General features: G+C 45.3%; 1 protein-coding gene across 1 annotated transcript in view; it reads right to left on the bottom strand.

The window, feature by feature from the left end:
* The window catches only part of UNC5C (unc-5 netrin receptor C), a 265,673-nt gene that overhangs the window by 7,737 nt on the left and 230,523 nt on the right, over positions 1 to 27,413 (bottom strand). Inside the window, exons 8-14 of the mRNA XM_063335798.1 lie at positions 23,322 to 23,513; positions 21,709 to 22,053; positions 18,804 to 18,891; positions 9,102 to 9,270; positions 6,539 to 6,772; positions 1,529 to 1,678; positions 1,126 to 1,290 (exon numbers count right to left, since the gene is read on the bottom strand). Coding sequence (XP_063191868.1) covers positions 1,126 to 1,290; positions 1,529 to 1,678; positions 6,539 to 6,772; positions 9,102 to 9,270; positions 18,804 to 18,891; positions 21,709 to 22,053; positions 23,322 to 23,513 — 1,343 coding nt within the window. The remainder of the gene's footprint in view (positions 1 to 1,125; positions 1,291 to 1,528; positions 1,679 to 6,538; positions 6,773 to 9,101; positions 9,271 to 18,803; positions 18,892 to 21,708; positions 22,054 to 23,321; positions 23,514 to 27,413) is intronic.

Here is a 27,413-nt window from a genome sequence, read left to right as displayed (position 1 = left end):
TCCCTGATGGATGGGACTGCAGCACAAGACAAGAATATTATCCTATTCCCTCTGAATCTATTACCAGGCCTTATTACACACAAGCAGCTGAAGATGATTATAGTGTATACTTGCATTTCATTAAAGTTACTCTCAGTTCTTTCTCTTCTCTGCGAGGTTAAATTAGAGATTACCTCAATGCAGCACTTATTACAATAATTGTTTACGATACTTGTTTTACCATCTGTCTTTAATGCTGTATAGTCCCCAGCTGAATATGAAACTTTACACCCAATAACCAAGCAGATGTTATGGGTAATGGTGCACACCATCAGGGTCCTGCAGCACAAGTAACTTTTGTCTGTGGTCTCTGAGCCCTTCCACAAGTCAGCTTGCAGAGATTGTTGCTCTTTGTAGCCACCGAGGGTACCAGGCATAAAACCCACCAGCACTTTCACTGAAGTCAATGAGACTTCACGCTTGAACGTGTCGTTTGGACTCAGCCCTAAGCTTGACTGCCCAAGAAGCAAAAATTCTCCAGGTGCTATGTAGCATCAGCAAAGTTGTTCCAAAACTTGTAATTTTTTCTGATGGAAAATGTAAGCCATCAAAAGCAAAATTGTTGAAGATAATAGTCAGGATTCGTAGCAGTAGCAAAATCTGAGGAGGAAAGTCTATTGCAACTAGACCATCTGATATTCCCTATTTCACAGCAGTTATTACATGGGATCGGAGTGGAGTGGCTCATGCAAACATATGGCAATGACATTTTCCTATTCTCCCTCCTCCCTCTCCAGGGAAATGTCGGGCATGATGGTCTTGCGGACTGCCAGGAAACAGGACGACGCAATGCTTCACGAGATCTGTTACAGAGTGGTAGGCAAAGAGCTCCTCCACACAGAAAGGCGGCACTCACAGGGAGACCATAGCTGCCCTCCTCCCTCCCTTGAGGGGGGATGCTCTCTGCCAGATGAGAGAAACTAAGGGCAAATACAACAGGAGATACAAAGCAACGACTTAATCCATCCCTTATGTCCATCCCAGCAGTCAGGAAGAAAATGGGAAGCACTACACAGGTAGCAATGGGAAAGGCTATACCTCCTTAGCCCTCTCATGGTCCTGCAGTCAGATAGAGATGTCATTTACCTCTGAGACGGAGCAGTTGAGCTGGAAGATCTGCCCTTCTCCTTCGACCTGCCGCACGCAGAGTTTGCATACCAGCTCCAGGGTATTCAGGCTGAACCTTTCCAGTGTGAAGGTGCAGTGCAGGTTCCTCTGGCATCCACTCCAGATGTGGTAAAAGGGAATCTCCTGCAGAGGAAAGTGAAAAAAAAAGTATAGGCAGGGAGGGATGCAGGACCACAGTGTGGACGCTATATGACCAGAGCCCATAGGCTCCATGCTACTGTCACTGCAAATAGTCCAGGGAAAAAAAATTGTCCAGGCACCTGCAGTCAGGCACCTCGTGTTTTTTAAACACTCCTGTGTATCACTGTATTTCTTAAAGCCTCACTGCTAGTATCCAATGCAAATGGTTTGTGATGCTCACCTGGTATTTAGCCAGCAGTTTGCTCTTCCAGAGAGAATGGGCAATGTCATGAATGGACAGGCGGAGGTTGTGGGTGCTTCCCTTAAAATGCAAAGCTTTGGGTTCCTCCAAAAGCTGCCCGCCCATCTGCCGCTCGAGCTGGAGGACCTCCTGCAGTATTGCGATAACAAGAAGAAAGTTGTCAGCTTTCGTCAAGGCAGCCCACTGGTCTGATTCCTCCAGACCGACTGCTGTAGATGCTTTAACTTGCACAATACGGAAAAAAAATGCAGAGTTGTGTTTCCCTGTGAACCTGTATTGCACTAGTGGCTCTGAGTATAACCCCTTCACCCTCATCATACAGCAGCACCCCAGCAGGGATGCAGGCACCCATGTCTCCTTCGGGAGACACACCTATAAGCAGAAAGCATGCAATTATATTGAACACAAAGACTTTGCATACAGGCACTGTTAGAATATGGAAATATATCAGCCTTCTCCATTGCTCACCAAACAGGACATACAATGGCAGCGTTACGATTTTGCTTTTTGGATGCTCTTATTTGCATAGGTCCTGCTGATACAGGATCTGTGCATACAGCTGGTCCTTCAGCTTGTGGCCTCCTGGCAAACTGCTCCATGACAGAGTGATACAGGAGGTAACAGATGCCTGCTCTGAGACTAACGGTCAGGCAGGATGGTATCAAAACAAGAGCAAGACATTGTGATGGAGAATTTTGTACATATGAATACATACATTCAGGGTTACTGAAATATTGACTTGGTAATTAAAAGCTCATAAGACAAGAGTCTGGTCATTTTCTGCAGCTAAAAACAAATACATGCCTGTAACTAATGAGACCACAGCGGGCAAACAGCCTACAAACAGCCTAATTGTAGTCCACACGATGAAGCAAGTACAAAGGCACTTACATGAGCCCCATTAGAAACCAACACAGCCAAACTCGGTCATATTTAATTACAAGAGCCAACCAGCCAACCAGTCTCATGTGGCCAAAACCAATCACATGGAGAATGAGCACACTCAAGAAGTACCCAGGCACACAAACCCAGGATGCTACCACAGGCCAACTAAAGGAGCCTCCATTTTAGCTAAGCACAAAACAAGCTGCTCTTGATCACATTCAGGATCTAGTCAGCATACAAGAAAAGCCCCTATCCCTGGTGAGCCCAGCACCTGGAAGATCCTGAAGGAAAATGCTGTTTGTTTATCAGCTATTAGAGGAAAAGAAACAAAATCAGGAAACCTTTTAGATTAAGGTTATGCCAATGAATCACTTCCAGCTTCTTTCCAGTGCCTCCTAATTACCTCATCAAGATGTCTAAAGAGCAATCGATAGTAATTATCTGATTACTATAGATCTTCATTATGTCCAAATTACCTCCCTGGAAGGGCCAGAAGACGACTCGCAGCACTGCGTGAGCTAATTGCAGATGCCACCTCTCAGGCACGCGGGGCACAGGGGCCGAAGGGCCGCTCCTGCCCGTCAGCATCGGCCCCAGGAGCCGCACTACTGGGGGAAAAACATTGCAGCGTGATGCTGCGCCATCTCACTCGCTAGATCTGGGTGTTTAGTTTCAGTATCCCACTTTTGGTAACCACCCTCGGTCACTGTAGCCCCTCTACGTGCTCCAACTGGAGGACGTCGAGCAGCCTGTGCTTCTCCCATGCCGCTCAGCTAATTAATTCAGAATTCATTTCGAGCCATGATTTGCACAGCCCTTCAGACCTGCAGGCTGGCTCTAGCCATACGGCATGTTATTTAGAGCAGTGCTTATGCTGCTGGCTGGTGCCTCTATGCCCTCCTGAGCCAAAACCTGAGCTGCATGTGTGTTCCTTGCCCTGTGCCGAGGTGCCTCTGGCCACCGCCCCATCGCTTCTCACCACCCTCATGAGCCGGGACTTAAGCCTTTATGCCCTTCCTAGGAGAGGCAATGGATCACTCCATCATCAGTGCCACCAAGCCAGCCACAACCTGTATTTGGAAAGGGCTTCCTCATTAACGGGGCACAAGCAAGAACGGCGTTCAGTCTAAGCTGTTGCCTTTCTTCATTAGAGGGAAAAAAACCGCATTAAATAACTGAGAGATGATCACATGCATATTATGCCTTTTTTTTGTTTTTTTTTGAGGACGGTTACTGCACAGCACGAGGCGGCTTGGGGGATGCCACCCTGCTACAGCCTGAAATCATTCACTTGCCCCTGCTGTGGGAGGCAGCGTGCCCGGCTGCTCAGCCCCCACCATGCTGCCACACATAGCTCACATACCTCAATCTCAAAGCCATACATGAATAAACAGATGAGAATAAAGCAGCTGGATTCCTTCATAGTTATCTTTTTTTTTTCTCCCCCCCTCAAAGTGCAAAAATCAGCCTTAAATAAAGAGCTCGGTGCTGGAGGTCACAGCTTCCCTTGCCCTTCCCCAAAAAGCATTGTTGTGAGCATCCCATGCAGGTGGCTCGGAACTCTGCGGGGCAGAGGATGCTGCTTGCGTGATCAGCGCTGAGCCCACCCTGCTCCACAGCCCCCAGGAACCCTGCCAACCTGCTCCCACAATAACCAAACCCTTATTGATGGCAAGTCATTACACTTCCCTACCGTACTGCGGGTGCCAGCAGTTCAGCAGCGAGTGCTTACTCTGCATGATGAGAGGGAAAAGCCTGCTGGATAAATACTGCACGGTGTTTTATACCGCAACTGCTTGTCTTCCTTTGGTGGCTGTTAGGATATATTCAGCATATGGCACACTCATTCCTAGTTGTAAATAATAACAGAATGCATTCGGTTGCCTATTAAAATAAACACATAATACCCTGCAAAGGCTCTTCCAAACCTCAGACATCCGAATGGGGGAACATCTCAGGCTGCTCTTCCCTCCCCTTGCCGTGCCCGGAGCAGCCAGCCCCAAAATACTGAGACATTGCAGCTGGGGCCTCACTTTCTGCCTACACCTTTTCCACCTTCTCCAAACTACTTTGGAGCTCAGGACCCGCTGGTCCAGACCCACCTGCACACCTTGTCCCACACAGCCTGCGGCAATTGCCCAGGGAATGCCCTCCCTTTGGCAGTACGGCAGTGCCAAGGGCCTCCTGCCAGCATGGCCGGGGCTGCAGCGGTGCCAGCTGTTGTGAAAGCAGGCAGCAAACACCCCAACCTTTTTTTTTTCCTTTCTAAATAGTCATAGTTGGAGTCTACACAACACTGTCGCACAGGGCTGGTTTGTTTACTACGTTCATTTTTCTTAAGCCTTGTCCTTCCCCAGACCTTTCGTTTCCAGAGAAGCGCAATTGATCCATCCGTAAGAGTTTGTGGCCAGCGAGTACGTGTGCTTGGCCTCCCGAAAACCACCAGCCAGCTGGGTCTTGGACCCCGTGGGGTGGCCTTCCGGCCTGGGGGTCGATGCGCCAAAAAAAGAAGAAAATTAAAACGCACAGAGTTTGCTGTAAAAAAGCAGTCGGTACGAGTGGGATGGTGGCCACCTGACTTTGCTCATTCTCCTCACCAAATTACAAGCTCGCTTTGGGGTCTACCTGCAGCAGAAGCCCAAGGACTGTCCGGCTGCCCTCCCAAACGCCGTCCGCAGCTTCTCGGGTGGAAGATGGTCCCTGCGTGTTGCTCAGCGCCTCTCCTGACCCCTTCTGCTATCGCACTGAATCGCATTAACTTTACCTCACAGCTCTCCCCACAGTCTATTAGAAACAAAACGACAGCTCCTGAGTCACACCTAATTGGATTCCCCCGGCCCTGACTGCATTAGCTGTCTGTCCGAGGCCCCTCCGACTCACTTATTATTACCTCAGGCCTTGACGCACCCGTGGAAAATTTTATTACGCAGCACAGGCATAAAACCATCAGGACTTTTGAAGCTCGATCATTATGAAAGATCCTTGTCACGTTTTTTTAAAGAGGAAAACCAAAAGGGAAATCAGACTGGGGACAATAATTGTTTCTAAAAGCCTGACAACAGCACCGCATTGACAGAGGCCAAGCTCCCAGGCCCTGCACAGATGAAACCATGCTGAAGTCACGATGCGCCTGCTTCAACCCTTCTACTTTACTGCCTTTCTTACAGGGAGGGAAAGGGTATCCCCCCCAGCAAAGCCCTGGTATCAGACAGTACTGGGGAGGAAACCGGAGCGTGCCATTTGCAGTGATGGAAGTCACTGCTCTGACAAACACAAACGCCTCCCAGCCAGTGCATGCGGGTCTGAATCCCAATAATTCCCACGCGGAGCTGAGGAAGCCAAAAGCATATACAGCACCAGGATGACTCTGCTTAGAGCCAGGCTTTCAACTCGTTTTGCTGCAAAGAGGCATTTGGGAAGTTGCACTGGCTACGATTAAAGAAAAAAACCCCACCTTTTAATAACCTCCATTCTTACATGTGCGGTTGGAGCTACATATTTCATGAGTGCATCTATTAGAGATACCATCTGTATAAATACAGTTATTTATAGACAGAAATAGCAAGTATGGTTATCTGTCTGCTCATCTGCATGTAGCGAGTGCGTGTTTGTGTGCATGCCAGAATTACACAGTGCGAGTAAGGTTATACAGTTAGAGATAGCAACAGCTTTGGTTTATTTTAGTTGTGAATTCCCAACACAAAATACTGCACGCGAAGAGGTGTAATAAAGCAGTATGAAAGCAGGCAGTGATTAACAGCCCAGAAGCTTCTTTTATCATTATCAACTATTTACAAAGAAGCATTTATATGTTTCACCATCTCTGGGGAGCTGGCACTTAGCATTAAAAATACATGAATAACGAATGAAGCCCCGTGTACCTTATGGGCTTTTAATAATGCAAAAATCTTAGGATTCAGGATATGATACAGGTAAACAAAGGAAAAAAGACGGGTGGGCGGAAAACAGTGTGAGATCCCTACGCAAAGGACAATTTGTAGCATGTAGGGGTTAAATTATAAAACCGCAGCTTGTTGTAAAACTCTTCTTATCAGAAAAATAACCCAGGGAGCAGGAGAGGGAAAGCAAGAGAGCAACAACCACCTTAAGCGCATCCTGCGTGTCATCGAGGCAGTAGACCCGGATGCTGTACTCCAGCGAAGAGCAGGACAGCGGTCCAAAGATGGCCAGTTTGAGACGTTTGGCTGCTGCTTTGGTGATTGACTGTCCCACCAAGGCATACGTGCTGAGGGTTTCTGTCAGGATATGGCAGGCCTCTGGGTCCAGCTGGATATAGCACGGAGTGGTGAAGTTTTCCTCCCCAACCACCACCACATCCTAAGGGAGAACGAGGCCAAGTTAGAGCTCCCAACCCCTCAGAGCTGCTTTCCTTTGAGACAGCAATGCCCTTTTCAAGCCTGGATGGTGCACGAAGTCCTTGATGTTTGCACCTTAGATTAATCAAGGTTTAAAATTCCTGCTTCGAGCTTTTCTCCTGCGTAGGCACAGCGAGGGGGTGGTTTCTCTGGGGTGATGATGGTGGTAGAAACCTCCTCCTATCCTCACTCCCCTAAGACTTGTAATTCCTTCCTCTGGGCCCTGCAGCAGCTTTTAAAGCCCTGGGCAGAGTTAGGTAAATAATGAAAATATCACCAATACTTTATGGAAAAGGTATTACAGATCTAATCATTCATTGACCATGATTTAACATCAGTAGTTGCAGGCATGTTGAAGAAATAACTGCCCTTCACTTCCTAAGCATGACAATAAGGAGTTACAAAGACCCAAGGAAGGTGAAGTAACCTCTATGATGGCCAAATGCCACATCTACATGAAATATCACCTGCTGCTTCGTTGGAGTAATCCTCCGTGACGAGACTGCAGGGTGAAGAAAAAAATTAGATACAACCCGAACGCAGACAATCTCCCAACCTTGTGCGTAAAGGAAAACAGCTGCCCTGCTAATTTCTCCATTCGACCCTGCGTGTAATATCCTGCATGCAACACAAGGTGCTTTGAGAGAAAGCAGAAGCGAACAGGCAGCAGTGGATGACGGCTGCTTCTTGCAAAGCCACCAGGCACCACAGGATGCTCGGCACAACTCAGCTGTTTCACCCCTGCTGCCGGCAGGTCTGCGGCGCCTCCTACACATCTGGACGCTGAGCAGCGTGGGCTCAGCTGAAATCCGGCATTAAGCTTGGGCCCCCTAGACTCAGGAAAGGCAAACGTGCCATGTGTGCAGGGGTGGCACAATCCTTCTGGAGGGCAAAGTGCTGGAGCGCTGATTGCAGCTCCCCTGCAGCCATGGCAGCAACTGGCTCTGGCAGGAGGGGCTGGCCCCGAGCGATGCTGCAGGGGTGTGCATGTATGCACGTGTGCATGCACATGTGTGTGCACGTGTGGGGCTCAGTTTGGAGGAGCTGCTTCAGAATTGAGTGGAGGAAGAAGATGGCAGTGTGATGGCTGTGGATGCTGTGGATGCTGGGCTGGCACCAGAGCATGTGCACAGCCGGTGGAGCAACCGCTCTGTCAAGGGCAGGAGGACAGGGCAGAAAATGAAGAGGCGCCAGTAACGCACAGACACAAATAAGGAACATATGTGCAGTGCCAAGAGTCAGGCTGGTGGGGTGCAGATTATCTGGCGAGACAGACCCGTGTCTGCTGCATGCTCCTTCCCAGCGTGAGAAAGAGCTGGTGCCACAGGCAGGGGACAACAGCAAGAGTCTTTAGAAGGCAATGCCGGACACAGAGCTCTTGTTGCTGTCAGCCCAACTGCCTTCAAAAACCACTCTGCCCTCATTAAACCTACCGGTAGGAGAAGGTGCCCTTGCCCAATTAATTATGTGAGACCAAACTGGTGGCAGCAGGTACCAGGAACACAGAGCTGGAGAGGAAGGCTCTGCCAGGACAGCCCAGCCTTGCTGAAAGCATCACTTTATGCTCCAGTTACAGCGGAAGACCCTTCTGCCACCCTGCCCCAGGACATCCTCCTGCTGCACCGCTGGCAAGGAACCAGCCAGGCTCCCACCAAGCCGGCACTGCCCAGCAACGCTGGTGCAGCTCCCCAGGGAACAGGGTGCAGAGTTGGATCCCGGCTGCATGAACTGAATCAAAGTGATGCTCTACCAACATCTTAGGAGGGCAAAAGAAAAGAAAAATAAGGCCTATAAATAGTACTATGCTGCCCGATGTCTTGATGCTGAAGCAGGAGTTAATTTGAAGCATTATTTTCACTTTCTCGAAAAGAGACTATAAACCAGGGGAGTTCAAACTACTCCGTAAAAAAAAACATTTATCTTATTTCTAGAATCGAGTCAGAAATTACTTTCAGCCATTGTTTTTCATTTTGCCTTTTTTCTTCCTTCTCTCCCCATGGCTTCGGCATAATATCCTGCCATGACCAAAACCTCAAATGTCACGATCCTACAATGGAGGCTATTTCATGGAAAATATCCAGAACTAGGAGGCACCAAACTGCCCCAAGACAGCATCTCTGTATAGGCACTGGGCAGCTTAGATACCTGGTGGACATCTGCCTGCCTGCAGCAGCCATGCACCTCACACGGAAAACCTGAGATACAGGCATCCTGGTTCGGAAAGGCAGCTGAAGGATTAGCAGAGAGCCCTGCCTGCAGCCAGTGCTCAGGCTGGAGCTCCGGAGCCTCACCTCCCACGGCCCCTGGGCAGCCTGGTGCTTCAGCTGGATCTGCCAGTCCTCCGTGTTGGGCTCTGCGCAGTGGTGCATGGTTAAAATGACGGGCCGGGTCAGCAGGGCTCCTGGCGGGCCGCAGCTCACCACCGGCGTCAGCAGGGTTTGGCTGTCTTCTACAGGTGGCCTGAAAACGGGACAGAAAGAGGGATAGGTTAAGTGAGTTGAAAAAGGCAAAAAAATACATTCGGGTATGGAAAATAAAAACATCCTTCTCATAAAATTAAAAGATTGTGCAACAAAGAGTGGAGGGGTTTCTTTGTGTTTTTTTTCTTTTCTCAAATCCCCAACTGTTGCGGGGTTTTTTTTTGCCAAATATCACCCATTTGTCAAAATATAGGTTTAGATTGCAGCAAATTATAGACCACACTTGCTGAGCGCCCCCCACTCGTAAGGCTCCTTGCAGACCATCTGCAGAGGCTTCACTTCACCCACTGCCGAAATGTGGTCACTGCCGCATTTGGCAGTTGTTTTAGCAGCATACAAAAATGAGCAGTGGCTCTTGTAAGCACCATGTGTGAGAATTATTTACTGTCTGGACAGAGAAAATTGAAGAACAAAGGAAGAGAATGATCTAATGAGCACGTCTGAAACCTCGTTAAGTGGTATACAGCACATCTGAGACGTGCAGTTTGGGTTCAGAGCCACCGCCAAACCTGCTGGTACTCCGTTTTACTTAAAACGCATTCAGATCTGCTAGAATGGCTTTTGCAAATACGCCTGCGGGGAGCAGGTGTCACTGGTGGCAGGAGACAAAGGGCAAAGGGATGGTAAGGAATAGCGCAGAGGGCAACACACACTCGCGAAGCCTGAGATTTCTAGTGATAACCCAGAGCTGTTCAGATAAACGTCGGTATTGCCCAGCGCACCTGTGGCCAGTCACGAGGAATGGGTGATATGGGGAATCATATAAATACGTAGGATACATTGCATACGCTGTAGTTTGTAAACAAGCGTGTGCGTGTGTGCCCATGCGTGTGCATGTGTGCGCGTGGGTAAACTATCCCGGACCAACTGCTGAGGAGCTTAAAATCAGAGGAAGCATGAGTGACTTTAACTATCCCGACATCTGGTGTATGACAAATACAGCTGAATGCGCCTCATCAACTGCCTCCCTGAATAATACAGAGGACAAATTCATGATCCAGAAACCAGCAAGCAGGAAATTAAAAGTGTTCCATGTGATCTCTGCTTAAACTCCAGACCTGCCCACAGGACCTCCCATCTTCTGCTCCGGCTGAGGGTTCAACCCCTTGTTGCATTTACAAATACTTGTACTTACATCTGTATCGGTCTTAGTGGAATCAGTTGAGACAACATTAAATACTCTTTATGTCTACTGTTTAAATACTGTTTATTCTTTGCCTTTGCCAAAAGAAAGAGCAAAAAAAAAAAGTACCTGTAAGCTTAGATAACATTTTCAAGGAGGCCAAATCAGGACAGAAGCTGTTTTGATACCCAATTCATTACACCTATTCTGGCTATTGCAAAGATATGTCCACAGGCATATTCTAATTTTGCCCACCTTAATTCTCCTTGAATAATCCATTAATCCCACAGAAAAATAAAGACAAACTTCTGAGAAATCCTTTTTCAAAGTGGGACGAAGGCACTTTTGAAAAGAGTCTCTTGCTGCTACAAATGTTGTGGGAGGTTTTTATAACATTTGAGAAAAAAAAAAAAGGTCTGGCATGGAAAAATTTAAATCTATGCAAATCAGTAAATCCAGATGATATGCATCTGTGGAAATTAACTGATGAGTTTACTAAATGACTTAACAATTGTTTCTGAAAAGCCATGGACTAGAAATAAACAGCTGTGATAGCTGCCTTTCAAAAAAGATGTAAAATATAACAATCTGGACAGCTATCATGTATTATGCCGGTTATTTTAGCTTAACAAGCAGTACACAAAAGAAATTAAACACTAGCAGAGAGAGTACCTAGTCCAGCTTCTATTGCGTCCTGCAGGGGTCTCTGGATTCAGATTAAGAAGATCAGAGATGACTCTCTTGCAACACTCAGCTGAATAAATCACTGGGCAATTTTTGACTAAAATGTTGCTTCTTTTTCAGACTCATTTAATTCTTTCTTTTTTTCATAAGAAACAACAAGAAGCTTAAAAAACACTCACAACGTGGTAGCTGTCTGTAATGGTCACCTACCTTGTGCATTAATGGATATTTGAATGCTCTCCTAGAATCTAATTCAAGAAAATCCAAAACCCAGCATGTCTTATGAGAAAGATCTTTCAGAATTACTATATTTGTCTGGAAAGCTACAGATATGACAAGTTACAGACTTAATTATCTGGTTAATCTAACTTCATCTAAAAGATTACTGACCCATAAGGAAGGAAGGAAGGAAGGAAGGAAGGAAGGAAGGAAGGAAGGAAGGAAGGAAGGAAGGAAGGAAGGAAGGAAGGAAGGAAGGAAGGAAGGAAGGAAGGAAGGAAGGAAGGAAGGAAGGAAGGAAGGAAGGAAGGAAGGAAGGAAGGAAGGAAGGAAAAAGATACAAGTTATCATAGCTTTTTGGACTGAATTACAAAACCAGCAGTCAAAAAGAATACAGGAGGGAATATACCATGATTGCTGTAAAAAAATTCATACAGTGTCTTTTAGGTGAAAAATGTGTTAAAATCAATAAGAATCTGAGCACTGATGCATGCGGTTAAAAAAAAGCCAAAAGGTCATTAAAATAATACGATTCTGATGAATCATACAGCCTAAACTTGCCTCAAAGTAAAATTAAGTTTAGTCACTGCTCCGTGACAAAATTTTGTTAGCTATTAAATTTTAGGACTCTGATGGAGGGCGTGATTCTGCACCACAACATTTTATGTCCGATTAGCACTAGGATAAAAAAGGATGCAGAACACCAAGTCGGGAGGTTGTTTTTGAGTGGTGTGAAACAAGGGTCAGTGTCATTGAACTGGTGAAAACCCACCTCTATTGAGGTCAATGCTAAACACACAGGAAGGCTGTGCCACCATACAGAGAGACCTGGACAGGTTGGAGAGTTGGGCAAAGAGGAACCTTATGAAATTCAACAAGGGCAAGCGTAGGGCGCTGCACCTGGGGAGGAATAACCCCATGCACCAGTACAGGTTGGGGGCTGACCTGCTGGAGAGCAGCTCAGTGGAAAGAGACCTGGGAGTCTGGTGGACAACAGGATGACCATGAGCCAGCAATGTGCCCTTGTGGCCAAAAAGGCCAATGGCATCCTGGGGTGCATCAAGCAGAGTGTGGCCAGCAGGTCGAGGGAGATCATCCTCCCCCTCTGCTCTGTCTTGGTGAGGCCACACCTGGAGTCCTGTGTCCAGTTCTGGGCTCCCCGGTTCAAGAGGGACAGGGAACTGCTGGAGAGGGTGCAGCAGAGAGCTACCAAGATGACTAGGGGACTGGAACACCTCTCTTATGAAGAAAGGCTGAGGGATTTGGGTCTCTTCAGTCTGGAGAAAAGATGGCTGAGGGGGACCTTATCAATGCTTATAAATACTTAAAGGGTGGGCATAAACTTGAGCATAGGAAATTCCACTTAAACATGAGGAGAAACTTCTTTACTTTGAGGGTGGCAGAGCCCTGGCACAGGCTGCCCAGAGAGGTGGTGGAGTTTCCATCTCTGGAGACATTCAAAACCTGCCTGGATGCGTTCCTGTGCAACCTGCTCTAGGTGACCCTGCTCTGGCAGGGGGCTTGGACTAGATGATCTCCAGAGGTCCCTTCCAACCCTACTGTGAAACCTCTCCCTGAGTACTGCGAGGCCAGGATTTCTACTCACAACGTACAAGGCAATGCAAATACAAACACCATCATTAAATTTACAGATAACATGAAATAAGGAATTATTGCAAGTAACAATGAGAGCCAGAAAATAATGCAAAAGATCCACAGAAGGTAAAAATATGGGTAGGAAATAAAATCCTACTAATTGTACCGCAGCTCACGCTTCCAGAGCAAAACAAGTTACAAACACAGTTATTCAGTGGCAAAGAAAAGCAATAAAAGTGAAAAAGATCTCAGGTGAGCTTACTGCAACACAGCAGGCATCAACTTGTTATGTGAAACAGTGGTAAAAAGCAAATCTGATTTCTGGGGCTGTATGGGACAAGGCATGTCAAAGCATGCTGAGGCGATATTCCCTTTCCTATCCAGCTTTAACGTGACTGCAGGTAGCACGGTGTTCAGGGACCACAGCGAGATCTCAGAAATAAACACCTGAAATCTGGAGGAATGAGGCTAAACCATGCAATGGCACATAAAGCAGAGAGGTGCCCTGTGAAAACTGACAGGAAAAAGGAACAAAAATCTCTTGACAGATCCTTTCTTATTTCTCACTGTTTCTAATTTCCATTTTAAAACAAAAGGATTATGCCTTACTATAGCTAATGAGAACAAAACAGATGCAGTAGACAAGATATATTATACAGGAGATATTAATCTTTCTGCTTCAAGGCATAAACCCAACACTAATTGATGGGATTAGTAAACAACAAATTCCCCTGAAGACAGGTTATTGTGTAGTCATTCATTATGAGCAGTTTTCTACCTTCTCCTGGAGCAGGTAATGCAGCACCAGCAAAGCCAAGCCCATGTTGTAATTGAGTATCGCGATTTCTGTGTTATAGATCACAGGAGACCCAGCACAAACACAGGCACAGGGGAGTATATAGACTAACGGGCTTATCTCCTCTAAAGCAGAAAGGCCTTTGAGCAGACGTCTTCAAAACTGTGGGCCAGAACCTTCTTTTAGGCTGTTACCCAAAAAAGAACCCCAAACCCCCCAAAACCCCATCCACAAGTGCTTCACTTCAGGCTTGCAGTAGACTTGGGATGACTTATTAGATGGGACTGGGCATTCAGCTGTGCTAGTATGACTCCAAAGTCACTTCTCTGCAGGTAAAAGAGATGTTTTGTTTTACAAAAACCTGGCTGAGACTAATCCCCTGTTCAGCATTGCTATTAAAAGGCACTAATCATAACTGAAAGGTCTTCAGATATTTTTAGTTGTTGTCCCATCCCGCACCGCTTATCAAGAACAGTCACCTTTTATTTAAAAGCAAACAAACTTTTATACACTATATCTGGTCCCTTCACAATCAAATTTGTGTCTTTAATGGGATTACTCATTCGAAACCGTCTCCCTGTAATAAGCCAGACCATACTCATTAAGGTAGCTGTCAGACAGCAGATGTGAGCACAACTAGAGAAATCTCTGCTCCTCAGTGGGCTACGTTGCGCTCCCTGGCACCGTGCATAGATGTTACAGGCAATCACAGCAGCTCAGGAAGCACAGGATGGAGCAGGGAGAGAGGAATGGCTAACTCATAGCAACAGATGGCAACCCTTCTATACAGCTTAGCCAAAAGTCAGACGGAAGACATTTTATTTCTCCTTTCATTGCTGGGGCTTTATTTTTAATACGTTTTCCTTCTTAAGTTTCAAACAATATTCTTGACTCACCCGGCTCTTCTGCTAGTCTGTCTTTAGAAGGAAAATGATCTGAAAAGTCTTCCTCCCCTTTTGCTCATGTTCTAGTCTTTTTATTTTGAATTTTTCCATTACAATGACTGACACTTCATGAAATTGTCTTCTGGAGCTGCAAAGTAATTTTGTTTATGCAACTGAGATACAGAAGGAAGATGGAGAAACGAGATGTGGAAGACTTCAATTTCTTTTATTTCACATCACTAAGCTTAGAGTTTACTGGTGAAAAAGGCAACATTGCTCCTTGGATCAAACTCATTGATCAGCTGCATGACTTTAATATAAAGTCTATACATAGACTGCGAAGCCACTGATCCAAATCCCGACAAGGCTCACCTGACTATTCTCTCTTTTAAGGTAGCTAATTTGTAAATTGCACAATTTATGTGGGTCTTCCACCAAGATCTTCAGGAGCACTGCGTGTTTCAGGGTTGTCACATTTTGTGGGCATGGGGACATCCAGTCTCATTTGTATCATCTCCCGTGTGATGGATTATATACGAGTGTCCTTCACTGTGCGTTATTTAGTGCAGTTCTTCCCTCTGATTAGAGTATGCAAGAGTAGCTCCACCTAAAGCTGTGCAAGCTCAGCAGGGGTTCACGCAGGAACCCGGGAACTGCCATACGAGATCAAAGCAGTGGTCCATCAAGGCCCAGACCCCGTCTAGCACTGACCAGCGCCAGATGTTCCCAAAAGAAGCACACAGCTCCACTAATTTAGCTCACAGCTAAATTTGTTTTTTAGCCTGAGGCAGTCAAGAAAATCCTCAAGGTTGGAGGTTTATACTCGTGGTATTTAATCCTTAATCGTGTAAGACGTAGGCTCTCACAGATGCTCATGGGAACAGGCTCTTGCCAGATTCTGGTCACAACAATGTGCTTATTTTATAGGCGAAACCACAACTCAGGTCGGCACCCCTTCTTGCAAATCTCAAAGTCGGCGATACTTCCCCAGGCTAAGGGAGAGAGCATCTGATCACCACTGAAAAAGCCAATGAGCTTCAAGACAGAAGCCTGTCTGATAGTTGTAAAGTATTCTCCTAGGCTTGTAATTTTTTCAGTTTTATATATATCCATATATCTCTCTCTATATACATGCATATAGTGTGTACAAACACACAGACACATTATATACATAGATACCTTTTTCCCCACCATAGCCGCTTCATAAAGCACACGGACCTCTCCACGAGGTCAACACGCCAGCCAGGGATCAGAGCCTGGCAGCTGCTTGCCATCCATCCTGCCCTGAATGACAGGCAGAATGAGGATGAGCTTGCAGTGCAGGAGCAGGAAAACCAGCCTGCTGGCGTATTAGTCTGGGAAAAGCGAAAACCTACTGTGCCACAAGCACGCTAACACACTTAAGAGAAAACAACTGCCTCCAAGTGGTGTTTACTGCAAGCCATCAGAACCCCAGTTCACCGCAGAAGGATAATGCTTTTAGGGTGACCCTCCTGCTCTCACATGCTTTGATGGCTATGAAATGGCACAAATAGAGTGTCTCGGAAAGCTCTCCTAACCAATCTGCAAGGCAACACAAAGAGTGACATTACTGGGTTGTGAAGTCTCTCAAATTTCTGTACTACAGATTTCAGACTAACCGGGGAAATGTATTAGGAAAACAAAGGAAGGAAAAGAAAAGGACTTAGAGGGATAACAGATTTCCTGTTTCAACTTGACTGTTCAGAAGTCGTTTCATATTTCTACACAGTGTGAGCTAAATCTTAAGTTGCTGGAGATACGCAAGCTGCAATGGTGAGCCTCTCTGTTGCTGCACTGGTTCTATTTAGGGTAGCGCTACGGGGACCACATTCTCACCTCAGTGGTGGCTGTATATCAAGAAAAGAGAGCCTGCCTTCATTTCTGATAATAACACCCATTTTATAGTTTCTATATGTCCCCTTCCAAACTACATCAACACATGACAGGACTTTTCAACACATACACATTTACACAGTGCACATGAAAATAAATACAGAGTCTCACAGGGTTTATTGAACACGTTCCAGTTACCGCTTGGCCACAAAAGCAAATGTCTGCAGCTAGTCCTTACTGTGGACTATCACTCTCTGCTGGAGTGCTGTAAGAGTGCTGCAGTGGATTTAAAAAATAATTACGCTGCACACAAACTTCTGGTGCCCATATGACTCCAATTACATGAAGCAACATCTGTGGCCCACGCAGTCAGAAAAAGAGGCTTTGACCGAGCTGCAGCTCTGCTACAGAACGTGAAGCGTCTGGTAACACAGTCCTGCAGCAGGAGACCATTACAGCTGGGTGCTGGGTGCCACCCTCCCCTTTCTGCTCCTGGGCACCTGGGGAAAGGGAGCGAGTAACAGGGGAGGATGTTACAGTCCTGCAGTGTTTAAGCCCTTTTGGGTGACTATTCGGTTCTGAGTGATCTAAACAACACCTGATATGCTCCTAGAAGTGGTTGGCTTCCTCGGGCATGAAGAGCACGGCATGCTGGAGCTGGGCTCAAAAGCTGCCATAAATCAAATAAGCAGCTGAGGTCTGTGTGCCCAGGAAGCGATTAACACCACAATGGAATGAGCCCCGTTGCCCCGACGGACAAGGCAGCCCGCTCTCTCCTCTCCCCTCCTAGGGAAAGAAATCACTTCTCAAAGTCTTCACTGCAAGTGAGGATTCCCACCTTTCCATTCACTTCTGCAGGCGTACTTCAGCACACTTGCTCAGTTTGGCAGAGCACAGCTCCAAGCACGCTTTTCCCAATCGAGGTTAACCTATCCTTCGATCCCCTGTGTGACCTGCTGAGGAACAGCTACCACAAAGGACGCAGAAGAGGCTTTATGACCCTCGAAGAAAATGAATCAGACTAGCATGTGACATTGCTTGTCCACAGCTGCATGAAGGAGGCAGGGATTCCCTCCATAACTGGCTGGAAAGAAAATAATTGTACGTATAGCTCCTCTTGGGAATGAAATACAATTTTTTGGAAGAATTAGATATTTTAGAAAGGGAGATTTGGAGGCAAGCTGAATAACAGGGGATGCCCCCTGATTTTAATTTTTTTCCTTCTGCAGGAAAGAGTCCTTCTTCAATGCTGTTTATAAGTGTCTTTAAAGCACAGCCAGAAGTAATAGGAATACAATCGATACTAGATATGAACAGAGATACTTCTTCTGTAGCTGCAATTAGCTATTTTCAAAGAGTAGGCGATGAATAATGTATGCAAAAAGGGTGGGTGGAAGGGTTACTTATTTTTTCTTTAAGCAGATTATTTTAGCATGGGTGAAAGACTACCACGCTAAAGAATAGTGTTCAATATCACACAGTGTATAAACAGCTGTGGCTTAGCACATAATAAAAGCCATTAAGGGGCTGAGCCAAAAAACGTATCTAGCTATGAGGAGGGGAAAGAGGCAAAGTACCGTGTAATGATTGCTTAGATTCACATTTGCCATTCAGCCTTTGTGCACACGAGTCCATTCTGCAGACTAAGATCCCACCTTTCTCTTCATTAGGTTTTCCTAAACTGCTTCAAATGTTATCTTGGCGTTTTGGGAAACTCTTTTTTTATTGCACGGCTGCCCCATCACTCACTAGACATTAAGATCTAGAATATGAGCTGGCCACACATGCAGATAACAGGTGAGAAAAACAGGGGTCATCCCACCACGGGCCCTGGGTGGCCCTCGGCGTGCAGTGCCTGGGGCTAAGCGAGACAACTACTTGCTTATTCTACCCCAGAGAGAGGAGGTGGGGAGGACACCAAAAACTTTGGCTCCATCCTCTTCCCTGCATGGACTAGCAAAGTCCGTGAAGGGTAAAATAACAATTCACCTTCATTATAATAGGAGAGGAGATTTTTCCAAGCCAGGTGCTCATTTGCAGCACGGGTCTTTATTAAGCGGTTACCTCACACCTTCTCTGCCGCACCAGACTCACACTGGTACATTTTCCTCTCTTCTGGCTATGATTCGGCATCCCCCCAGCCTGAGGGCTTGCCGCAGAGTGCAGCTCTTGGTTAGAAAAGCAGAAGTCTGAGCTGGTTTTGTGGCAAAGCTTATCCTCGGCTTTGCTCACGTTCAGCTCCAAGTCAGCAAATCGCTTCAGGGCGGTCGGCTTTGCATAAGCACATTACTACAGGTCTTTAGTTACTACATTTTCCCCTTCCGTTAATGCACAAGCAAATAAAGGCAGTCTTTTACCTCATGTTCTCCTTCCTGTGAACTGTCACATACATCTCATAGACTCTCCCTTGTGGAACGGCCCCCGCTGGGATCAGCAAGCTCACTCCTGCAGAACAGAAGAAACACAAAAGATAAAATGGTGAAAAGAGAGGCAAGTGGGCCTGTGAAGAGGAGAGACAAGAGAGGCGGAAGATGAAGCCTGTGATGCTAGATTTTCACCCAGCCTCACCAGCAGGCTCTACATGACCTCAGCAACTCGTCAGAAAAAGTATTTACTGCAGCTGTGGTGCCTCCAGCGGTCAGCTGCTCTGTTCTTATTCCTCTTGTACCTCCGCACTGAAACACAGGCGTGGAGAAGACAATTTGCTTCCCTTTTATTTTATTTAAAGAGCAGCCAGATGGTTACACTGCTGCTTACCTTGTAAAATGATGGAAAAACGAACACCACTGACTAAAATTTCCAACAGCTGTAACAGGACATCTCTCCCTAGGCGATTCCTACTTAATTAAAATCAGAAAAGGAAGGCAGTGGAGCACCGTCCCAGGAAGCAACAAGAACTAGTTTCCTGAAAGATGGCTTCTGCGACTGGCATCCTGTCTTTAAATGCGCTCAACTTCTAATTAGACTACCAGGGAGACAGAATTGGGCTTCTTGGTATTTTCAATGTGCCTAGTCCCGTAAAGTGGCTCAAAATTCAGGTATCCAACCTTGAAAATAATGCAGGGAAATACGCTCAGTGCCCTTTTCAGTGGTGGTTACCTGCACACTTGATTACAAAACACTGTTCTTATGTTACTGCCATTTCAGAAATGTCCTGTTGTTACACGACAAAAACGGCACATGAACCAACTATTTGACTCTGCCGGACACTTCTCAGCCAGCTGCCTTTGCAGATGTGGACTACCTGGGAATCAGCGGCAGAGATTATGATACGGTTATTACTACGTAGCTGAAAACAAACCTACAGGCAGATTATTTACATATATGCATATGCAGAATAGAGGCTTTATAGAAACCTTGCATGGCCCTGTCTCTTTTCTTCAGCATATGTGGTTTGGTTACGTTGGAGACCTCCCATGTGTTGGTGTACAGGGGCTCAGTCCCATACCTGGCTTTGAAGGGGAGGGATTAGCTAGGAAAGCCTTTGCCATGAATGCCTCCTGACACTTGCTTCTTTATAGGCCTGTTACAACCTCACCTGTGCATGTTCTCAGCTGTAACAGGGCAGGCGCAGTGTAAATGAAGGGCTTTGATCATGTTATTAGAAGAATATACACATATCTAGAAGCAGCACGGAGGCACACGTGGTAGTGGTAGAAAGATTGATACATTTTACAGAATTTATTTTAATCATTTGGAAGGGATTACAGCAGTAAATAACCATATTTTTTCTTTACAAAATTATATTAATATATGTGAACTAAATGTGACTAATAGATTTTGCTGACAACATGCACCACCACAGCATAAGAAAACCGAGTATTAATATCTACCTTCAGCTGCTACTTAGAGAAACGTGAAATCCAGGATCATACAGCATGAATTTTCAACATTCCTCAGCAGTCAGCACCAGATTTCTTTAAGTAGTTCAGCTTTGACGCAGGATCTAAAATTTGATAGCTGGTTTTGCCCCCTGTTCCCTGGTAGCTCAGAGAGGAGGGCTATCGCTCACCGACCACTTTTGGCTGCTTCCTGGGTGGTGTGGGGCTGTGTCCCAAAAGGACCAAACCACCTAGGTCCTGGGCCACCTAGGTGTTTTGCTTTCTCCATAACATCAACAAAAAAGAAAAGATCCAGCAAAGAAGCTGGAGACAAGGGTAGGCACTATCTCCTCGGGCAGGGCACCGTGCTGTAAAATGGCCGAGAGCTGACCACATAATGTAAAAGGGGAAGACGGAGGTGCTGTGAAACCTTGAGCTATAACGTCAGGTAGTTGTGAGCTGTGTCTCGCATGCACTGTGTTCCTACCTGGACTCAGAGCTCCAGAGAAACCAGGCAGGGAGACTCCTGACCACTGTGTAGCCTGCGTATTCCCCGCATCCAGTGTTTTATGCACTTGATTCGACCCCACTTTAGATGTTAATGTTGCTCTTCATGCCAAACCCATGGGAACATCTAGATGCTGAATTTCCTTTGAATGTCAGCCCTTCATTTAGGAACCAAACAGCAGTATGGTTCTCCTAAACAACTGCGAGAGCTGAGCTCTCCCAAGGCTGCCCAGGAGCTCCCTGGATGCTCTGAAACCACCTCCCGGTGCCTGGGTGGCTTGAAAGGGGGCTGGCAGCCTGGCCTCGTACCATATGAGAGAGACGGAGCAGCACTTTGCAATTACATCGGAAGGCACTCAATGCTCGGTCCCTCTCTTTCCTAGTTGTAAAAGAAGTCAATAATAAATACAATGAGGACAGAAATATGAAAAAACACACCTGGGCCTTATTTTCCTTGGATATGTCATGTGTGCAGGAAAAAAGCCTTCCAAAAATTAGTATTCTGCTGTCCTGCTTCAATACCACACAGTCTGCAATGAATTGGAAGTGGAACAACTGATTTGTTTTTTAATTAATTTGTCCTTTTTATGTGTGATTACAAGGTGAAAAGGGTTGGAGTCCCTTTTCTGGAGCTGCATGAAAGCAAAAGGTCAAGGATGATGAATCGCATTTCACACAGGGAAGCTCTGAAGCCTCGCACGTCTCAGAGAGTGGCTAAGAGCCCTGCAACATTCTGTTTAAAAGGTGGACAGGACTTTGGAAAAAGACTGTTTGAAGTACTTTGGTAGACCTGAATGGGGGGAAAATAACCCATCTGTTTGTTCTGAACAAAGAAAAGGCAGAGTCCCAGGAGTGAACCCTCCATAATAGCAAGCTAATTCCACTTAAAAACACAAAACAACTGAGCCTTTAAGCCAACATGGCTAGCACTTACCTGAATTGGGAATTACTAGATGACCTCCTAAAGAGTTGAAGGTCCCAAATGCGGTGCACGATGGGTCTGTTTGCCGAGCAAGGCTCTGGTTTTTCATGTTCAGGGTTTCATTCTCCAGCAGAGACTGTGTAATCTGCGGGGACAGCTTGGAGGAGAAGTCAGAGAGGTCATCCTGGGGAGTGACTGCGCCAGAGGTGTTGTAAACCTTGATTTTCAGGTTGGGCAGCGGGTCCAGGATCGGAGAATTGGTCATTGGGATTTTATCAGAGACATCATGCAGGGCATAAACAGGACCCCTGTACATGGCTGCAGCAGAAGTGAGGTCTGGTGGTACCGCCAGGAGGTCTGCATTGGAGATGAGAAGGAAGAACCATATTACCTCTCTGTTCTGGTGACTTTCTTCTGGGTAACAATTCGGGTTTGCATTCTGCATTTTGCATTTCATACCAAAGGTTAAGATACACAAGGTCCTTGCAGACTGACCTTGGTCTCCTTTTCCATGCACCTCTCTAGCAAACTCACAAGACTTGTACTGCCCCAGCCACTATGGAATCTAATTGTCATACAAAATTACAGCACGTTTCTCCTCTAAGGATTTTTCACTGGGATTATTTTTCCAGGCCGCACTCAGATTTCCAGTATGACATGCTTAGCTTCAGGGCAAGACATTTTCCATACTCAGTAGATCTAGTTTTATTAACTAATATCCCCTCCCTAAATGCTAAGTGAGAATCATTAACCAATTTACCTAATTGGCCTAATGATAGCATTCCTGAAATAAAAGGCAGAATTGACCTATGAAGTCTTCATGCCCACGACTCCCCACAGTGGGGGATTAGTACCTGCATCACACACTTTTTGGAGATTTGTTTTAAAAGTATCCCCAGCAAAGAAAATGATAGTTCTGCTAATCTTCCACATGACAACTCTCCTGTCATCTTAACTCTTACTTTGATTTATTCTTTTTGCATGCATATTGGGAAAAAAAGAGGAAATCTACAGCCTAAACATGGGTCTTGAAAAAGCCAGCACTAACTTTACAGTGTTTCTTTTTCTGGCAAATGAAGTGTGGAAATAATCAAGCTGTTATGCACCAGTGATAAAAATGCTCATTATTAAATGATGTTCTACTGCAACTTCTTCTACATTGTCTATTGAGAGTACAGTACTTCTTAAACTACTATTTATGCCTGTAGAGACAGGGCACAGTAAAAAAGGCTATTAGTGAAACAACGGGGAGGAAGATGTGATAGAATTACTGTACTGTAATATCACTCCTGTGATGAATCCTGCCTCCGTTGTTTCTGTCAGAGCTTTGCCTTTGATTTAAATTTGAACCGGAGCTGTATTTCCATAAATGTCTCTGTGTTTCACTCTCGCATTCATGCTATCGCTTCAGAAGTTAAACTCCTCTGCTTTATGCTCTCGAGCACATCTGAAAAACGCCAACGTGGGTTTTGAGCACTTGACCATCAGAAACAAATGGATATAATCTTTCTCCTTTTTATGAAGTGCCAACAAGCATCCAGCCAATATCATTCATGCAGCCCAAGAGACCATAACCTTATAGCATCTCCCCAAATTGGCCGACATGGAGTGAAAAGACAACTAACCTTGCCTTGCAGCCTTGATGTTAACAGGTTGAAATCCCCCATTTAATGCCGAGGAGTCGATAATATCTGACTCAAAGTCACGGTGGTTCTTGCGATACACAAAGAGGGCCACAACCACGGAAATAGCCAGGCACACGATCACGGCTATGACAATCCCAACGTAGAGAGCAACATCATCTGAGTCAGGAGCAGCTAGAGGGAGAGAGGCCAGGAACCTTGAAGAAATGTGCTCCTCAAATGGACTTTCAAGAAAACACATTCTTATTATTCTCGTTTCCCGCAGATATTTACTGCCTTTTTTATAGGTTAATTTAAAATCCATTTCCAAAGCTATATAACAGGTCTATGCCCTTTTGATGGAAAATGATCTTTTATTTCTCTTTAACTTGTGTTCTAACTCTTTCCCTATCTACTTGTTCATCTATCTAGTACCAAAGGCTTTGAACTACTAAGCATAATACATGTTATAGACTTAGTCTCATGAAGCAAATTCACCCTATGAAATAAAATAGTACATCTTAGTGACATAGTGTCATAATATTGGTATTTAGTGGTTCATCTGATAACAAAAAAATGTTGTGGCTTTTAAACTTCAGGAGCCTTATTTTTTAAATTAAAAAAAGAAGTCAAAACCTCCCCAAAAGTCCATTTTCTATGGAATGTCTGAAATACCAGGATATATCTTTGACTTTGCTTTTTTTGAACTATAATGCATTGAGCCTTTTCTCCCTTCCATCCATTCTCTTGAAAAAAAAATAAATCTAGCAAAGCACAGAATCAACCACTGAATTCTCATCACTGGCATTAACACATCCGTATTTGGATAAAAGTCGAAGCAAGCACAAGAAATAATGTGGTAATTTACGAAAAGGAACCCAGATTTATTAGAGCTGTCTTGTGAGAAAATGGCTATGATATTTCTACTAGCTGCTTATACCGTATCTTTGGCACTAATTCCAGGCTAATCTCTAGCATCATTATCCACTAGACATTTTTTTCCAAAAGGTCTGAATATATGACCAAAATTTGATGTGTTTCTATACAGTGAAGAATCCCAGTTTTAGAGATAGAGTAATGAAAAAAGAAAGTGCAAAACCAAATCACACTTTTTTAATACCCCATTTTTGTTAAGTTTCAAACACGTGAAATAATTTTTATTTTACTTTTTTGCTCCCTGCCTTCTAGCCATTTAAGGCAGGCTGCCCTCCAGCGCAGGGGTGAGAGAGAGCTGGCAGATGTCGAAAGGGACTGATCCGTCTCTGATCAAGCTCCTAGCTATCAGACCTTCAGTGTACCAGCCCCGAAACACCACTTTTTTTTTTTTTCCCCTCAGTAGTTCAGGAAGCAGATCTCTGAGTTCCAGCTCAAAGAAAAGTTACCCCTCCGCCACATTTCTTTCATTCGCTAAGGAAATTTTAATGAGAGGAGGGCTCATTCTCTCCAGTTTCTGTCTCGGAGGCAGTATCTTCTCCCATTTTCCTTGTGCATGAGGGCCGTTATCGTTCTGTGTCAACCCGCTGACAGCGAAACACTGCGGCTGCTGTCGCCAAGCAGCACGCCACTTACTCCGCCGAACAGGTCCCTCTTTGCCTAGTCACACAGAGCTGGCACAACAGTGAGGCTTGACCCAGGGAACAGCATCAAATTAGCATCCAGGAATGTAAAATCAAACGTTAAACTTACAAGAAAATCCATATTCATTCTGGGTTCTCTGCTCAGTTGAAATAGGATAAATGTAACCTTGAAAAGAAAGAAATTAAACAAAAAATGGGAACAAAATCAAATTAATGAGGAGAACAAAAAAGGGAAGCATGAAAAATGGTTTAATTAAAAAAAAAGAAGGAAAAGAAACTGATGGCACTTTAAAATTCTGATGCAGCACAGAATTATGATTTTGCATCCCCTGTCTCCTCCAGAGCCTTACTAAGAATTAATAAGCAGGCAGATTGAATTTCTAAGCCAAAATCGGTCTCGAGTCACTAACTTTGGAGTGCTTAAAGTCTTTCTTTTATTGAGCATAAACTCTAATGGATCTAATTTATTTCAGACATCAAGGGTCATTAGCATATGGAAAGTCTTTTTTCCCTATCCTTGCCATATGCTTTAATTCCCAGGACATGTTCGGTGAGGCTCTAAACAGTTTTTTTATTTAATTATAGTAGCTTGCTGTTGATCTAATAGAGCTAAAGGAGACCTGTCGTCACCGGTCAGAGGTTAAATACCCATTCGCTGAGCAGAGCCCATGCACAAAGCCCTCTCTCTCTATTTCCCTGGAATTATTTTATCCTGTCTTTAATACATGGTCAATAGGAATTCCTCAGGGAGCAAAGAATTTGTTGGCAAACGGGAAACTGAGTGGCTTTTCCTCGAAATTACTACAAAATCAATAAGGCCTCTGGGGTCATAACATTATTTATTTGAAATCTTTGCAAGCACCGTATATCGACAAAATCATAACACAATTTACTGCTGTATTTCGGAATGGATAAATAAGAGAGATTGTCTCCTTTGTCTTTTCTTTCTGCAGCTCCTACAGCACGGCACACTGGAGCTGCCTAGTTCTGCACGAGTGCTATGAACTCGCTAAGCACCTCCCAGCTGCTTTCCATCCATACGGGAAACGAGTGAAATGCTCCAAGTCCCACCCTGCTGGAAAGGTAAATGACAAATCCAAAGCAAGCGGGGCAGTCGCTGTCAGGGAGCAGATTAGAGTTGGTGTAAGACAGAAGGTACCTCTCCTCCATCACCTTCCCTTCAGTGCTTTTGAAGGGAATTTCACCCTCTCGCCTTGGATCACACTGTGAGGAGCTCACACTGCCAGGGACTCCCTGCAGGTGAAACCAAACTGGAAAATGCGCTCCTGGTGCACACCTAATGCACAGGGCCACATTACAGGCAGACCGCAGTAATACTCCCCAGCTCCCAGAAACGCTGAGTTTGGGTGCTCGGCATCTGTTGTGCTTTACAGAGCTCTTCCTGCTTGGCTGCACTGATTGCTAATGAAGATATAGTCTATCCCAATTGCAGGTACAAACTTACCTCCCCCTGAAGTTTCCAGACATTAACTATTGTGTAAATGCTACCTTAACTGAAATACCCGAGCAAGAAGAGCTGCTTTTTGATGACGATGTTTTTTCTGAGGCATCGTGGGACAGACTATATTGCCTTTAATATCTACTTAAAACTTTATTTCACAGCAATGATTCCAGACTTACAATTGCTTTTAGAAATATTATGTTCTTACATTCATTTATTTGGTTCTTTGAGGCAAGTTCACCTATGTGTACTCTGAACACACACTCAGTCTTTTGTAATAACTGCTTCCTACTTCTACTAGTGCACTCCAGGCATTGGCCATAAAAAATTAGGCGCGCAACTTTTGCGGGCTTGAGTGAGTTCTCAGCAAGTCTGGGCGTGTATTTACAGTACCCTAGTTACTCCCCACTTACTCCCTAGACAAATGCTGAGGCCCGTATTTAGTCAACCTAAATTTCAGCTATAGCCTTATGCCCAATATTTCCCTTGCCAAGATGTCTCTGGAGACCAGGAGGCAGTCAGCAGGAAATGCAAGGCACAAGGACAAGGTGGTATTTAGGCTGGCTGCATCTCTGAACTCCATTTTGCCTTGTACTCAAATCCACTGGGAAAGCTGAGGACATCTCCCTGCGTTTCATGTGCCCCAGCACGTTCTCGGGGGAGCCGGCACAGGGCAGCACGTGTCCCTCAGCTCTGCATCGCCCACAGAGCTCGAGCTCACCTGCACAGAGCCGGAAGGGATTTTCTGCTCTCCTTACGTTGCATTTCAGCTGGCAAGTTTTGCATTCAAGGTTCTGTCATTCCTGCCACTTCTGATGCGATCTAACAACTGCCATTCGATGGGCACAAAGGACTGGATTAGCTGTGGTATTACTGAAAGCGTTCTCTCCTCCCAGGAAAATGGAAATCCACGTCTTTTCAGCAAAGTAAACAAGTGTGGTCCTCAAATACTATAAAAGTAATTTACCTCATCACAACCTCTTCACAGACCCTCTTTGTCACAAATACTTACTTGTGTCTCACAAGTTTGCATAGATTCTCTTAGCAGTAACTCCA

The sequence above is a fragment of the Chroicocephalus ridibundus genome, chromosome 5 (assembly GCF_963924245.1).
Source record: "Chroicocephalus ridibundus chromosome 5, bChrRid1.1, whole genome shotgun sequence".
In the NCBI taxonomy this organism is placed as follows: domain Eukaryota; kingdom Metazoa; phylum Chordata; class Aves; order Charadriiformes; family Laridae; genus Chroicocephalus; species Chroicocephalus ridibundus.
The sequence above is the reverse complement of the archived record's forward strand: the minus strand, read 5'-3'. Positions and strand labels throughout refer to the sequence as shown.